Below are 13,388 nucleotides of genomic sequence, written 5' to 3'. Positions count from 1 at the left end.
CCGCGCTCCAGCGGGGCTGGAGGCCAAGGCTGGGGAGCGCCGGGGGGGGAACAGCCCTGCAAGGGGGCTGCCAGGGCCTGGGGGGGGCGAGGGCAGCGGAGGGTCCGCAGCGCCGTCGGGGTGTCAGGGCAGGAATCGCCGCGGCCGCCAGGTCAGGGCAGAAGGACGTCCCCCCCGAGCCCCCTCCGTCTTGCCCCAACGTCCGTCCCCTTCACTTGAGGGCTCTGGCGGGAGCTGTGGGCACGGGGCTGCTCGTTGGGATCAGGGTGCTGCTGCCGTTGGCGTTGGCGAGCGTGACCCAGGCAGGCACCGAAACCTCCGCAGGGTCAACAGGCAGCGGCGGCAGCCCGGCGCATCGCTCCCTCCCTCGCCGACTGGGCACTTTCTGGGGGCGGCAGCCTCGGGGTCAACGTGGCGTCCCCCCGCTCGGGGCCAGGCGTCTCTAGTCCTCGGCCGGCTCAGCTTCCGGCAGGCTTCGGTGCAAACCTGCCGGGAGAAGCGGAGGAGAGGGTCAGCGGAGCTGCTGGCAGGAGCTGGCAAGCAGGAAGGAGTTAAAGACAGCGCAGGAGCCTCATTAATCTCGAGCTAATGAGATAGGGAGGCTGGGCCCTGCTGCTGGAGGGGGAAGGGGCCTGCCGGACCCGATAGCCCTGCCTGGCCCTGCAGGCAGCGGATACCGGGATACCAGCGCCCGCAGATAACAGACCCGCAGGGAGGGCGCTGGGAGAGCCGCCCCACGCGTCCCCCACGGGGGACAGGGCACGTCCCCACCCGGGGACACCAGGGACGCACTGCACGAGGGCGAGGGGAGCACCGGGTTCATGGGCCACCGCAATGGCAGGAGCAGGCAGCTGCCAGGCCAGCACCGGGGCACGAGCGGCACGGGGGTCCACGCCGTGCGGCAGAGGGGTCCCGAAGCGTGGGGCGACCCACGTGTCCCCGGGGCTCCAGGGCAGCCTCCCATGGGACGGGCAGGCAGAGCCTCGCTCCTCGAAACCCCAACAAACAGGGTGCTGCCGGCTGCCCAACTCCGCTTCACCCCGCCGGCACGTCATGGCTGGGCCCCGCGACACCCCAACTGCCCCGGCCCAGAACACACCCCCCGCAGCACCGAGCCCCCTCGCTCCGGTGCAACCAGCAGCCAGTCCCGGCCCCCAGACAGACAGGGCTCCGCTGGCAACAACTTCGGCGTGACCTCGCCTGTGCCGAAGGCAGGGAGGGAGCGCGCAGCACCACCGCCGCGGTAGTGCCACAGACAGACATTGACTCAGCCGGGCGAACGCCCCGTTTCTGCTGCCCGCGGGCCGGTGGAGCGCACGCAGCCCGGGACCCCCGCAGGGACCGACCCGGGGCTGGATCCAGGGCTGGCTGGGGACGCGGGCAGCCCCCGCTGCGGGGCAGGACAGCTGGCGGCACGCGGGAGCCGGCAGCTACGGCGCAATCCCGCGAATTCTGGAAAGGGGAACCCGTCCGTTTCCAGCGCAAGCCAGTGCCTCTGCCGATTGGGCGGCCGGGTCAGAGCCGCTTCCCCCGCGCCTCGCTGCGGCGGCGGCCGCATCCGCTCACAGCCCTGCCGCGCCTGGCTCGGCTCACACTAGCGAACGCGCTGCCGCTGCGACCGGCCCAGGGCTGCTGGCTGCACCTCAGCCGCTGCTGCCGACTCCGAGGAGAGCCGGCACCGGGGAGGCAGGAACTGGTCGGCCACTCAGGCGCTCCCCGGCCTCTGCCCGTGCCTCAGTTTCCCCTCCTCTACCCCAGCCATCTCCATCTTGCCTGCGTGGAGGGGAGGCGTTGGGGCAGGGACCCTCCCCTCTCTGCACAGGCAGCTCTGCCTGCGCAGGGCTGCCCCGGAGCAGCAGCCACTCGCCGGCCGTGGCCGCGCTCCCCGGCGTGCAGCCGTCCTGCACCGCGTCTGAACTCCGTCCCCTGCAAGAGCCGCAAGCAAAACCGGAGCGAGACTCGTCCCAGGCACGTGCTCCTCCGGCCCCGCTCCGCCACGGCTCTGCCTTGCCACGAGTCGCTGAATTACTCAGTGCCGGCACCGGTGCTGCCGAGAGCTGGGAGCGGAGCTGCCTCCTCGAGCACCCTGGGCCGTGGCCGTGCCGGGACCACGCTGCTGTGTCCCTGCGGGGAAGCAAAGCCCAAGCGCAGCCGGAGCCTGCCAGTGCCGGCGAAGCCAGAGCCAGGGGACTGTCCCTTCGCAGAGGGGCCCCGGCCTGGCGGCCGCGGTGACCTTGAGCCGTGCCCCTTTGTCCCTCCCGGCGGCGGGGGCTCGGTGCCTCCCCGCCATCGCGGGTGTGCCGGACGGCGCGCGGGGGATTTCGGGCGGTGGTGGCGGCACCCGCGTCCCGCGGGGCAGGTGCTCGAGAGCGACAGCGGCTACGCCGGGCTAAAAATACGCGGCGGCGGGCGGGGGTGTGACGGACGGGGCCTTTGTGCCACCGACGCCAGGCCGGGCCGTGGCCGGACACCCCTGCCCGCTGCCCCCGGACCCCGGTGGGGCTCACGCCACTGCCGGGCGGGGGCTCCGAGGGCAGCGCGGAGACCGAAGTGAGGAGGAGGAGGAGGAGGAGGAGGCCGGGGAGCCCGGGCCCGGTCGGTGCCCATCCCCGGGGACGGACAGGGCTGGGCAGGCCGCGGGGCTCTCCGGGGCGGTGGGGCCGCGGGAGGGACCCCCGGGGCGGGCAGGGGGCTCGTCCCCGGGGCAGACCCCGGCCCCGGCCCCGCTCCCGGCGGCACGTGGCACCGGCTGCGCCTCGCCCGGCGTCGGGGCCGGTGGCCGCCGGCTGAACCCGGGGAGGCGGGTGGTGGGGCCCGGGGGGGGACCAGGCCCCGCGAAGCGGCGGGGAACGGCCGCCCCCGGCACGGGAGGACGGGGGCCAGCGGCCCCCACCCAGCCCAGCGCGGAGCCCGGCCCCGGCCCCCTCCTCCGGCCGGAGCCCCGGGAGGCCGCGGGCCCGGGGCTGCCCCAGCCGGGGGCACAGGGCGGCGGCGGCACCGTCCCGGCCCCGCGGGCGGGGCGGGGCGCGGGGGGCTCTAAGCGGCCGGGACAGTAACGCCCGCAGGGGACGGAGGGTCCGGGCGGGCGCGGGGGGAGAAGCCCCAGCCCCGCGCGGGGGAAGCGGCCGGTAACCGGCCGCGGGGAGAGGGGGCGGCCCGGTGCCGCCCAGCAAACGGTCGCGGGGGTCCCAGCCCGCCCAGGGGACGCAGCCGGTACCCGGTCCCGGTCCCGGTCCCGCCCAGCCCCCCAGCGCAGGGGGAGACCCCGACTCCCGGTACCGGCCGCAGGGCGGTCCTGGTACCGGCCGCAGGGCCGCTGTGGCGGCGCGCCCCCGCTTACCCGGTGGAGGCCGTGCGCCGCGAAGCCGCATAGCAGCCGCGGCCGCCCGGGGCTCGGGCTGCGGCGGGGCCGGGGTGCGCTCGGTGCCCGCACGGCGGCTGCTCTCCCCGCGGGCGGGCGGTGGGGCCCGGCGCCGCCCCGCCCCGCGCCGCCATTGGCCCGCCGCGCCCGGCCCGCCCCGCGCTGCCCCGCCCCGCTCCACCATTGGCCCGCCGCGCCCGCCGCGCCCCGCCCCGCCTCCCCATTGGCCCGTGGCCGCCGCCGCATGCAAATGTCGCGCGCGGCCGGGCCGCGGGGCCGGCCGGGAGCGCAGCCGCAGCGCCGCCCCGCGGCCGGACGGCGGAGCACCGCCGCGCGGGGCGCGGCCCCTTTAAGAGCCCCGCGGCGGCGGAGGCGGCGCCGGGAGAGTTAAAGGGGCCGCGGCCCCGGCAGCCGCCGAGCTCCGGTTCTAGGCGCTCCCCCCGGGGCGGGGCTCCCTGCGGCCCCGCCCCTCTGACGCCACTTCCTTCGGGGACGCGGAGGCCCCGGTGCCGCCGCCTGCGCCGGGCCGAGCGGGCCATGGTGGTGCTGCGGGGCGGCGCGGGCCCTGAGGAGCCCTACCCGTGAGTGCGGGGCCCCGGGGCCGGGCGGGCCGTGCCGGGCCGTGGGGCGGCCGTGGGCCTGTCAGGCGGGGCTGCCCGGGGGCCCGGCCCCGGCCCTCGGGGCTGTCAGCGTGGCCGCGGCTCCCTCCCTGCCTCCCCTCCCGGCGCCCGCCGGTTCCCCTTGCGGCCTCCGGGCAGCGCTCGTCCGCGGGCTGCTGGCCCCGCGGGCCGGGGGGGCTGCGCTTCTCCCGAGGGGAGCCCTGACGGCGCCGCAGCGGGGCCGGGGCGGGCGGGGGGGGGCTGTGTCGTTTTTCCCCGTCGCCCTGGAGCAGGGAAGCGCCCGGAAGCGGAGGCGCTGTGTCGGAGTCGGGAGGCCATCGTTAGGCTAATGGGCTAATTAGTGTTCACCCCGCCGAAGGTCACGGGTGCTCCCTGGGGACACCGGCACTGGAGAGGCGATGCGCCGCGAGGGAGCCCGGGCCCCTCGGGAGACCTGCTCCCGGTGGGCGTCCCGCTCGGCCCGCGGCCGGGGGTGCTGGCCCTGCGAGCCGCAGCCCGCCGCTCCCCGCCTGGGCTAGCGGAGGGCCCAGGACCGGGCTGCCGAGAGCCGTGCCCGGGGGGCCGGGGGGCTTTCGCCCATGCAGCGGTGCCGTCTGGCAGCGGTGGCCTGGCTTGGAGCGTGGGTGCCGCGTCTCCCAAACGGTGACTAACGGGAACTGGTTAAAAATCTCCTGGCAGGGAGCAAGGGGCTTCTTGTTTCTTGCCTGGAAACGAGAAGTGGAGGAGAAGCTGCTAAACTTTCTGCGCAGCGGCCCCGGAGCTGTGGGGCTCCTCTCCCCGGGGGTCAGCGTTTGCTCTGGTCCCCAGGGAATGAGCTCCGCCGGGACCCCGCTCCCTCGGGGTGACAGCCTGGCTGTGGCTTCCACGGGACGGGATCCCGGCGCTGAAGTTACCACTAAGGGACTGAAAGTGGAGCTCATCCGAGACCGGCTGCTCGCTCCTGGCTGGGCACCCAGCGCAGTAAAGCCCGGCTCTGCTGGCACAGGCCTAAGGTCACTGTCACCTGTGAGTCTCCCGGGTTGGAAATGAAACCTGTAGCTCTGTAGCACGCTGGCGGGTGGAGGCAGCAATGCCAAAGGGCGGACGTGGCAGCGCAGGGCACCGAGGCAGGGTGCCAGTCCCGTGAGCACGCACCAGGCAGTCCTGGCACCACCGCAAAAGGCCCTGGAGGCTTTGGGGAGCGAGAGGCGCGTGCGGCTCAGCAGCCTGTTCTGCTGCCGAGGAGCTGGGGCTGCGCCTGTCCCGAGGCCCAAGCCTCGGTGCGGGTCCCGGCAGCACTGGGGGGGCTCCCCCCGGGTGGCACTTCCACTATTTTTAACATATTTTTTTCCCCCTCCAGCAGCGGCTGGGGGGTGAGCCCTCCCCATTGTCCTGCTGCCCCGAGTTAGAGCTCCCCCGTCTATGAAAACAGGGTAAATATTGACTGTGCGTTGCCTTGGACTCCTTCTCTTTGAAGGGCTTTTTCTGTGGCCCAGCCGTCCTGGGGCCGTGCCGGTGAGCCGTGACGGCTCCTGGTAGTGCCAGGCTCGCAGCTGCCGAGCTCTGTGTACTCAAACCTCCGAGCTGGGGCCGGCGGTAAGGTGACTCCCTCTAGTTTTTTTTTTTAAACCACCTTTGTATCAAAAGTTGATCTGCGAGCGCTGGTTGCTCTCTGTTTGCAGCTTGGGTTACAGCTCCCCACCCATCTGTTAGTCATCGCTGGGGATACGTGCATCCCTTTTATTTCTTCCAAGGCCACCTCTGCTGGTGTTTTTTCTCCAGCTGGAAGGGGGAGAGGTGTTTTTTCCCCCCTCTCCCAGCAGAAGAGGCCCTGTCACTGCCCCTGTCCAGGGGAAGGGGAAAGAAAAAAAAAAAAAATCAAGGTTTTGGCACGGGTAAGCAGCTGGCTGCCTTCCTGAGCTAGCGGGCTGTAATCGGGTGGCACAGCCCGCTCTGGCCCGGCTGCTGAGGATAGCTGTGCCAGCGCCTGATTGCGGTGCCGGGTCTCCCCCGAGCCCCATGGTGCTGGGAAGGAGGGGATGCGGCGGGGACGGCCGTGCCTGGTGGGGCACAGCCCCACGGAAGGGGTGAGACCGTGGTGCTGCGGTGGCGGGGAGGGCAGCGGTCAGCCTTGCTGCAGCGGTGCAGCTCCCCTTCCAGCCCCACCCGTCCCATCGTGTGGAGGTGGTTTGCTCACCCACCGACTGCTGCGCTAAAGGAAATCCACGCAAACCGGAGGGGAAGCTTTGATGCAGAGACCTTAGCAAGTGGGCAAAGAACAAGTGAAAAGATAGTGAAACTTCCTGTCTTTGGTGGAGTTTTAGTGAACTTTGAAACCAAAGCAGTTGCGTTAAATGCCCAGTGAGCTTCTCACTCATCACTTGATTTATTTTTCATACAAAACCAGCTAATTTATGGCTGTTCTGAAATTGTGCATGTGCCCTGACCATAGAATTGTTATTAACAGGAGCCAAACACCTTTGGCTGTACCCAGGAGCGGTGCAGTCTTTTTCCCAGGGGCTGTAGTGTTGTGGCAATGAAGGCTCCTGCTGCGGGGCCGGCAGGCTCGCTGGCTGTTGCCCGCTCTGGGTGGTACTGGGGCAGCCGATGTCTGCTCCAGGCCCCGCCGTCTCATGCCACACAGCAGCCGGTGGTACCGCACACCGGTCACATCCCCGGAGGATGGAGAACCAGTGAAACCAGCCCTCGCTGGGGCCGGAGAGCGCCCAGCTCTGGGGGATGGTGGTGGGGAGCAGCCGCAGCAGCGTAACGGTCTGGAGGGAAGAGCCAGCCCAGCCAGTAGTTGTATGGCCAGGGCGGGTGTTACCGCTGTCTTCGATAATCAGATGATAGGGCCTGTTGCCGATCGCCACAGAGGCCGCATGGCTGGGCGGTGGCAAACGCGAGGTGCAGCGGGTGTCTGGCTGCGTGGGGCACCTCGGGGTCCCTCCCCAAGCTCTACCTCCGCAGAAATGAATCTCTTCATCTTGCCTTGCATGCTGGTGGAGTTAATTACCCAGAACGTCTAGCTGCTAATGTGCAGCTGCTTTAAACAGAACAAATCCTTGGAGCAAGCCGTGGTTCAGCAGCGTAGTGTGCCATGAGGCCGTTAGCTGTGACCGGAGGGTTGCAGGGCCCCGTGGAGGAGGATGTGGTGCCTATTGCACTAACACTGATGGCTGATGCTCTGCCTCTCCTATCATCCCTGCTGTGGGCTCTCCGCCTGCAGCTCCCTGTCCTTGTGCTGCTGTAGCTGCCCCAGGCCCTGGGGGTCTCGGGTGGGCTCTGTCTCATCTGCCGTGTGTCCCTGCAGGAGGATCGATGACTGCTTGCCCCCGCTGGAGGACTCCCCGTCCAAGAGGTTCTCCCCCTCCAAGCGAAAGCAGTATTATATCAACAAGGCCATCCGCAACTCAGACCTCATCCCCAGGGCCAAGGGGCGCAAGAGCCTGCAGAGGCTGGAGAACAGTAAGGATCCGGGGCAGGCTCCGAGCACTGACTCTTCCCAGGCTGGTTTTCTTCCCCAGGGCAGGTGGCCGTTGCCCCTAAACCCTCTGCTGCGTGGCAAGCGGGGGGGGGCTGGGGGCTCAGGGACTCTCTGAGGGCGCTGCCTCCCCTCTCAGGGGCTTTTCTCTTTCCTCTTAGCTCGCTACCTGATGACACTTCTGGAGCGAGATGAATGCGGGAGCGATGAAGGAGAGCTCGCCCATTCCGCCACCCCGAGCATCTTCACCGAGGCCTGTAACAACGAGACCTACGTGGAGGTAGGTGCAGCCACCCGCCTGCTCAGGGCTCGCTGGGGAGCCCTGGCAGTACGTGCTGTCCGTACCTCGTTCCTCTGACCCAAGGAGCCCTTTCCCTCCCTGGCCTGAGCTGCTGTGCCCTGGCTCCTGCCTGGTGTCGGGGCTGGCATCCCTGCACCTGGTGCCCAGCTGCTGCCACATGTGCCAGGGGGAGATCAGGTTCCGGAGCCCCTGGTCCTGTGCCCTGTGGGATGGGGGATCTCTGGGCAGATCCTCTTGCGGAGGATATGCACAAACGTGCGGTGCAAGGGCTGGGTCCTGCTCAGATGGAAGCTGCTGCTGCCCCCGGCAGTGCCCGGAGTGCTGCCAAGTGGTCCCAACATACAGCATTGCACCTGCGGAGCGACTAACGCTGGCTGAGCTGCAGCACTTCCTCCGAAACAGGCCCCTTGCCAAACCCCTCTGTTGCTTCATGCTGCCCAACCGGTGTTGCGATACCGGCTCTGTAACCGGGCGTTTTGAAACTGGCCTTCTCTCCTGTTTGATGCTCAGGGCTTTTGCTGCAGAGTGACCTGCATGGTCTGTGTGTGTCCTCTTGGCTCTGCAGAGCTCTTCTCTCACTCATTCAAGACAGGCTTAGGAAGCCTGATGTAGACCTGGGTTGAGGCTGGATTGCACGGATGGGCTGTTGTGTCAGCACTTGGACTCCCAGTAGCTGCCAGAAAACCACCTTTGTATGTTGGCTCTCTGTCTTAAATCTGCATGTCCTCCCAAAGCAGTTGTTACAACCTGTAATGCACGATCGGGAGCTGGAGAGACAGGGAGAAAGGTCTTCGTTGCTGCGGCTCGTGTCTGCCGCCGTCTGTCTCTGTGCTGGCTGGGGCAGTGTCACAGCTGTGGAGCTCTGCCCAGTCCAATTCCTTCCCTTCTCCGAGCTGCTGTTCCTGCTCTGCCTGGGCTGTCCCTGGGGACTGGTGGGTGAGGAGGAGGAGGTGGGGCTCTGAGGGTGGCTGTGCACTGCCAGGTGCTCCCCGGAGACCTCTGCAGTGGGGCCTGGTGGCTTGTGTTGTCAGATCTGGAACGACTTCATGAACCGGTCGGGAGAAGAGCAAGAGCGTGTCCTGCTCTACCTGGAGGAGGAGGCCAGGAAGAAGCACAGGAGGAAGCTGCCCAACAAGAACGAAGACAAGTGGAAAGGTGCTGGGAGGGGACGCTGGGTGGGGAGAGCCTCTCCCTTCCCCCCTTGCATGAGTTTTAGGAAGGGCACTCTTCCCTGAGGGCTGCGTCCTGCGCCATCGACTTGTGACGGGGCCAGGGGATGAGTGAGCCGACCCCTTGGGTGCTGTGGCAGGTGGAGGTTATGCCCAGCAGACCCCCCCACGGACCCGGGAGGGTTTGCGGGAGTCAGGAGTGACGGGGGCAATGGGCACAGAGGTCATCCCGTGATTGCAAACCCCCAGATCTCAGCAGCCTCCAAATGCTCCTTTGCTGGGAAGGGTGTTGCTGGTCTGGGGGTGACTTTGTGCAGATTCACAAACGAAGGAAGTGGCCAGCGGGGTCCTCTCGGGAGGTTAGGGGGATGTTGGGCTCCTTCAGAGAGGTGATGCTGTGTGGCTGCGGCCAGAGTCATCCCGCGGGCGCTGGGGATGTGAGCCACGTCCAAGTCCCTTCTGTCTTCTCTCCGCCGGCTCCAGAGCACCCTGCCTACACGCCCAAGGAGTGCTTCCAGCGCATCAGCCGCCGCCTGCGCTCCACCCTGAAGCGGGGCCGGATCCCCATGGTGAGCCGGGGGCTGCTGGGGGGCGGTGGGGCTGGGGCAGGCAGGGCTCCGGCTGCCAGCGCCCCACATGCAGCTTCGTCTGGAGCCGTGTCCCGAGGGCTGTCCCCTGACCTCCCGCGCAGTCATGGAGCCAGACAAGTGCTGAATTTCAGATGAGCTACTGGGGAATGTGTTCCAATTCTCATATGACCTCTGTAGTGGTGGATGATTGCAAACAGACATTCAGCTCCCTGTGCAGATGGGTTTTCCTGGCTCAGTTCAGATTTTTCTGGTAGTTACAGGACACTTTTACATGGTTGTTTCCCAGTCTCTGCTCGATGAGCAGCAGGTGACAGGAGAAATCCAGCGTGTTTGCCCACAGGGGCAGCGGTGGAGCCTTTGGGGACTTCAGAAAGGTCCACACAAGGCTATTTGGAAAAACTCAAATGCATTTTGAAAGGGGTCAAACTGCATAAACCGCTGAGCAGACAATTAAGCCTGAACGGAGAGGCAAGCATGGCCTCGTGCCGCCTGGCTCGGGGAGACCAGCTGCCACGCGCGGCCCCTGTGCCGTGCTGCCTGCCCAGACACTTGCTCTCCTGGGCCTCAGGGGTGCCTGGCTCCCTGCTCCCTCTTCTCAATGGTGCTGTTTTCCTGCTCTGTTTGTTTTCCTTGCTCTAATTAGAGTCTCTAAAAGCAGCCTTGGCTCCTCCTGCCCGCTGGCTTCTGCTCAATTTGTTCTCAAATGAGACTCGCTTCTGCTGCTTGTCTCTGGGGTCACGGTGCTCCGGAGAGCTGCATCAAGCTGATCTTTGCCCGTTGGGAGGAAAGATGCGAGGCACGAGGCTTTCCTGGCTGCCGCCACTCTGAACATGAGGGACGATGCCAGCCCTTGGCACGCAAAGTACGGAGTTGGCAGGGGACGGATTCTTCCCCGCTGCAGGGGCTGGAGAGGGGAGTTGTCTCCTTCCCTTGTGCCTTCCTGACGTCTCACATCCAGATGACTTGCCTGGGAGCTGCTGGCGGTAACTCCTCTGGAGTCAGAGGCCCCGTCGTGCTGCGGCTGTGCGGACGTGGCAGGGGAAGGCGGTTGTGGTCACAAAGTGCCTGTGGCTCTGCCTGGCCCTGGCTGGGCAGCAGCTCCTCAAAGGCACAACGCGGGTGCTGCGAGGGGTGCAGAGCTGTGTGGGGCAGGTGGCTTTGCCCGCGTTGGGGTACACCTGGCCAGCGCTGGCTCCCCTCACCCGGCTCCTTGCTCTCCCCTGTTGCCGCAGGGTCTGAGCAGGGTCCGGCCACCGCTGCCCTCCTTGCTGACAGCTGCTGCCTCTCCTTGCAGGGGACGCTGGAGGGCCTGGAGGAGGAGCTTCTGGCCTTCTTCTCCGTCACCCCTCATTCCGTCTACACGGCGCTGATGGACAACAGGTATTTCCCTCCCTCGGGCTCTGCAGGTGTCGCCGCTCCCCATGGAGCGGGGGTCCAGGGTCCTGAGCTGTGCGCACTCCGTGTACAGAGGTTCCCAGCTCCCCATGGCCTGAGCCAGCCGCCGTGCACGCAGGCGGCTCTGCCTGGGTTCCCTGTGCCCCAGCCTGCGCCCCAGAGCTGCCCTAGGCTGCAGAGGGGCTCTGGGAGCGAAGGAGACCCTTCAACCTCCCCTCGGCCAGGCTCAGGTCTCCGGCTGGGGACACTCGTCTGGCTTGGCCCCTGCAGAGCCCCCAAGGGAGGGATGCACCGGGGGATCCCTGCACAGGGGCTTGTGGCACTTCGTGCTGCCTGTGTCTCATCCGTGGGTCCATGGGAGGAACCAGGGCAGGGCAACACTCGGGAGCTGCTGGTCTGAGACACATCAACTCTAACCCTGTCCCCCATCTCCCCCAGCTTCGAGCGACTCCTGCTCCATGCGCTCTGCCAGTACATGGACCTTGTCTCTGCCAGTAAGAGCCTCATGTTTGTTTGGTTTTGGTTTTCCCTTCTCTTCATCACTGTCTCTCCTCTCCAGCTCAGCCTCTTCCTCCTCCCGGCCCCACCTTGTGCTGCGGCTCACAGATAACCCTGCTCTCCTGTCTTCGCTGCCCGAGGCTCCCTCGGGAGCCTCGGCTGTGGTCATGCCGCTTCGCCAGCACTGGTGGTGGGTGGGCAACATGGGCTGCTGCTGGGGGCTGAAGCCCAGCAGCCGGGGTGATGGCCAGAGCTCTGCCTCGGTGTGTCTCGTTTGCAGCAGTGCTGCCGTTTCTCCTCTTGTTTCTGAGCCTGGATGTCTCAAAGCAAGAGGCTGCTCATGGGGCTCCCTCTCCTGTGGCTGCTGCCTCCTCCCACAGAGAGCAGCGACCGTGTCAGCACCCTGCCTGTGGGTTTCCCTAGAAAGTCTTGTTGCCAAGGCAGGGGAGGAGAGGCACTGGGCTCTGTCCCTGTGGAGGAGTCTTTGCTGCTGTTTCATTAGCAGCTGCTCGTGGAAAACAGCATGAGAGCGCTAATGATGTGAAGTGGAGCCCGTGGTGCCGGCAGGGATGCGTGGAGGGGGCTGGGGATGGGGAGGACAGTTGCTACCTTTGCAGGGCACGGGGGAACCTGTGCTGCCTACGAGCCGCAGGGAGGAGGGGAGGTAGCTGGGCTGCGAGGGCTGTGTTTGGGACCCACGGGGGGACAGCGGTGTGCTAACTGCTCCCTCTCGCCCCCAGGTTCGGACATCGAAGGGAAACGTCAAATGAAAGTGAGCAACAAACATCGCGTCTTCCTGCCCCCTGAGCTCCTGCTCTCAGACTACCTGGGGCAGATGAGCTGATACCCCGAGGGACACCCTGCCCCTCGCTTGGTGCGCTGAAGGCTTCCTTCATCTGCTCCTGGCCTCTCCCAGCCCCGCCGTCCCCTCAGCCGCTGCCCGCCTCTCCCCCTGCAGAGTGGGACGCGGTGCAGACCAGCCCCTCCCTCGCACCCTCCTTGAGGGGCTCATCCCTTCCCGTCCTCCAAGAGCAGATGCTTGAGGGTGCTGAGCTGGGGGCTCACGGAGCAGTGCCGCACTCCCCGTGGGATGCCGGGACTCACGCCTGCGGGGCGGCAGGCAGCGTGGCCCTGCCAGATATCGCCGCGCTCCAGGCAGGAGGCGTGGGCCAAGCAGGTGCCTATCTGTCATGCTTGCCCTGTTCCCTGGGTTGCAGTGCTGCTTCCCGGCCCGAGCCGCTCTCCCTGGAACTGTTTGTGTGTCTATTTATAGCCCAGGTGCTTTTAAAAATAATCGGGCTGGGCCAAACCCACCTCTCTGGCACTGACGCTCGTGGGGTGATTTCAGTCCAGATTTTTCTGTGGTGAAACAGCTCCTTGCGGCTGCTGAGCAAACGCTGAGCCAGCGGAAGAGCCTGGGGGCTGTCGCGTTCCCAGGCTTTGTCCAGCGCCCGCAGCTCTGCGCCCGTGAGGGCGTGTTTCGCGGTGGGAGCTCCTCACTCCGAGCCCCCAGGTGCTGTCACCCCGCTGGTGTTTCGGCTGTTCCCCACCTTGCGCACCAGCCTGCAGCGTGCAGTCCTGCCTGCGCCACGGGGGGACAGGCTCTTTTTAAATGTAATATAGCCTGTGTTTTTTAATGTGTGTGTGTGTGTGTTATATGTGTGTGTGCTGGAGGAGCGCACCCTGTGCTCTTGCTGTGGGGGCAGACGGAGCAGTCTGCGGGTCTCCCCGTGTCCCCCACCCCCTGGCCTGGCTCCTGACCCTGCCAGGGCTGCGTGGGGGCCGCCGGAGGATTTGGACCCCTGTCCGGGACTGGGTCTCTGCCTGTTACAGCACCCCCTGCCCCTGGTCGCCTGCTGGGGGTCTTTGCTGGTTGCTCTGGCTGTGGACTCCCTGCCAGCCATGAAGACACTGACCGCCACTAACCGAGGGGACCCCCAGGGCTGTCCCCGCGGGCAGGGGGGAGCCCGCGGCATGCCCTCGCGCCTCGT

At 67.0% G+C, this 13,388-nt stretch overlaps 1 protein-coding gene across 2 annotated transcripts; it reads left to right on the top strand.

Moving 5' to 3' along the window:
• The first annotated feature begins 3,887 nt into the window (after positions 1-3,887).
• Positions 3,888-12,980, top strand: R3HDM4 (R3H domain containing 4). 2 transcript variants are annotated; one of them, XM_059831729.1, is made up of 8 exons: positions 3,888-3,942; positions 7,274-7,428; positions 7,606-7,724; positions 8,777-8,900; positions 9,398-9,483; positions 10,799-10,884; positions 11,338-11,393; positions 12,138-12,980. In XM_059831729.1, exons 1-8 carry the CDS (start codon positions 3,899-3,901, stop codon positions 12,239-12,241), a joined length of 774 nt encoding a protein of 257 aa, XP_059687712.1. In that variant the 5' UTR covers positions 3,888-3,898; the 3' UTR covers positions 12,242-12,980. The 2 variants fall into 2 exon arrangements, with proteins under 2 accessions (XP_059687712.1, XP_059687711.1); XM_059831728.1 differs by lacking the exons at positions 3,888-3,942; positions 7,274-7,428; positions 7,606-7,724; positions 8,777-8,900; positions 9,398-9,483 and having other exon boundaries at positions 10,024-10,884.
• Positions 12,981-13,388: the final 408 nt, after the last annotated feature.

Source organism: Gavia stellata, chromosome 32 (assembly GCF_030936135.1).
Source record: "Gavia stellata isolate bGavSte3 chromosome 32, bGavSte3.hap2, whole genome shotgun sequence".
NCBI lineage: Eukaryota > Metazoa > Chordata > Aves > Gaviiformes > Gaviidae > Gavia > Gavia stellata.
The sequence above is the reverse complement of the archived record's forward strand: the minus strand, read 5'-3'. Positions and strand labels throughout refer to the sequence as shown.

Coding starts and splice junctions, on each gene's coding strand:
- R3HDM4 (XM_059831728.1), top strand. CDS start 10,208: ATGAGACTCGCTTCTGCTGCTTGTCTCTGGGGTCACGGTGCTCCGGAG. Junction 10,885..11,337: donor ACGGCGCTGATGGACAACAG/GTATTTCCCTCC, acceptor CATCTCCCCCAG/CTTCGAGCGACTCCTGCTCC. Junction 11,394..12,137: donor CATGGACCTTGTCTCTGCCA/GTAAGAGCCTCA, acceptor TCTCGCCCCCAG/GTTCGGACATCGAAGGGAAA.